This window comes from Pinus tabuliformis, chromosome 4_2, assembly GCF_031772625.1.
Source record: "Pinus tabuliformis cultivar Carrire ecotype Pingquan chromosome 4_2, CPIR1, whole genome shotgun sequence".
In the NCBI taxonomy this organism is placed as follows: domain Eukaryota; kingdom Viridiplantae; phylum Streptophyta; class Pinopsida; order Pinales; family Pinaceae; genus Pinus; species Pinus tabuliformis.
In genome coordinates this window covers 561065568-561067247 of record NC_142304.1, presented here as the reverse complement: position 1 = coordinate 561067247, position 1680 = coordinate 561065568, and the positions used below count along the sequence as shown (strand labels likewise).

Below are 1680 nucleotides of genomic sequence, written 5' to 3'. Positions count from 1 at the left end.
TATATGCTTCAGTTCCAGGGTACTGCAAGAATCTTTTTCCAGCAGTGGCAGTTCTACTAATAACTATTCTTGTGCCATAATCAAGCAAAATTCCCTATGCAACATGAACAGGTGGATGAATATATATCATAAAGACCTTCCTTTTGAAAGATTGATCGATATGCGTTTACAACATTTTTGAAAGATTTGAGAACATTTTGTTCGTGGAATGTTAGCAGGTTGCTTCAGGTGTTTCGAAGCATTTTTTGTTACCTATCAAATTTATCCACTGGAAGAGAAGACGTCATTAAATTGCTTGTGTGTTTTTTGGCCCCTTCAGAACTTTTGAAATTTGAGATCAAGCTAGGTCTGAAGGAGTTTTCCGTTTTTGGAGAGGATCCTCAAAATCTTTGTAGTTTAGTTAAAAACTCTCTTGACTGGGATTTTTCAGAGCAAAAAATTTTCTGGCAGTTGCTGATGTCCGAGGTACAAGTTTGTGTGGTTCCACTAGTCATGCCATTGTTGGCATTTTGTGCTGAAGCTTTGGATCCTTTGGTCCATGCTGGTGCACTTTCTGGCCTGCTAACGGTCTTAAGGTCCCAGTCTCCTTCAATTGAGCTTGTGAATGCACTCCTTTGTCTACCTAAAAGATTTGCAAAGTTTGCAGCTACAGTAATAGCAAGTTGGTCTGTATTGGATAGGTCAAAACTGTTTATATGTCTGACGGACTGGACAGAAGTTTGTTTGAGCAGCATGAGAGATACGGAAATGATGATGACCATCAGATTTTCAACTGAGAAGGTGAATTTGGCTGCTGTCAATGCAGTGATATCTTTTTTTTGATAGGCATGGCTCAAATGAGAAGACAGATTCCAACAATTTGAAATTTTCTGAGAAGGTGAATTTGGCTGCTGTCAATGCAGTGATATCTTTTTTTGATAGGCATGGCTCAAATGAGAAGACAGATTCCAACAATTTGAAATTTTCAAATCTTTCAGGAATCAGGGCCAGTTTGTCAGAATTGGCTGGCAAATTGGCCTTAGAGAAATAGGCACCACAAACAACAGCTTTGGCGTGGAAATTCAGAAGGAAATTGGAATCTGATTATTGACTTTGCTTGGAGCTAGGCTATCCAGATGCTTGAGTGGATTGAACTTGCTCAGTTCTTGTGCAGCATTTGTATCATGTTAGATTGCTGCTTCCCTCATCACTTCACTGCAAGCTGTTCCTACAGGGTTTTGGGCAAAGTTCCAAGACACATCAAGGTGGGATACAGATACACAGGGAGGTACAAAAGGCGAATGGATACAGAACAAAGAACAAGGGCAAATCCATGGAGAGTCTGTGTGATGATAGATTCTATCGGAGAAGATACATAGAAAGATATGATGAAACGTCTTGGACACTCAAGAATGGTGTCTTGGATTCACATCAAGTAAAATGAGTATGGAGCCTCCATTCAAGCAAGCATTCTAATTCAGGGGAAATTCTTTAAATTGATTTTTTTTTTTTTTTTTCTTCTTCACTAGAAAATACCCATCTAAACTTGAGTTTTGATCATTATGTGCACAGGTTCATATATAACACGGGTTTAATGATGTATTTTTCAGTCCCCCAGTCAGTACATGCTGTAGAATTGTTAGATACTCGCACACACATAGAGTTATCAATAATTTTTACAATAACGGTTCGAAGTTCAGC

The 1680-nt window shown here is 38.8% G+C and overlaps 1 protein-coding gene across 2 annotated transcripts; it reads left to right on the top strand.

The window, feature by feature from the left end:
• The first annotated feature begins 274 nt into the window (after positions 1–274).
• Positions 275–1355, top strand: LOC149170502 (uncharacterized). Of its 2 annotated transcripts, none has more exons than XM_089427308.1 (2): positions 275–780; positions 978–1355. In XM_089427308.1, the coding sequence occupies exons 1-2, from the start codon at positions 457–459 to the stop codon at positions 1020–1022; spliced, it is 369 nt and encodes a 122-aa protein (XP_089283434.1). In that variant the 5' UTR covers positions 275–456; the 3' UTR covers positions 1023–1355. The 2 variants fall into 2 exon arrangements, with proteins under 2 accessions (XP_089283434.1, XP_089283433.1); XM_089427307.1 differs by having other exon boundaries at positions 878–1353.
• Positions 1356–1680: the final 325 nt, after the last annotated feature.

Coding starts and splice junctions, on each gene's coding strand:
- LOC149170502 (XM_089427307.1), top strand. CDS start 457: ATGTCCGAGGTACAAGTTTGTGTGGTTCCACTAGTCATGCCATTGTTG. Junction 781..877: donor TCAGATTTTCAACTGAGAAG/GTGAATTTGGCT, acceptor TTTTCTGAGAAG/GTGAATTTGGCTGCTGTCAA.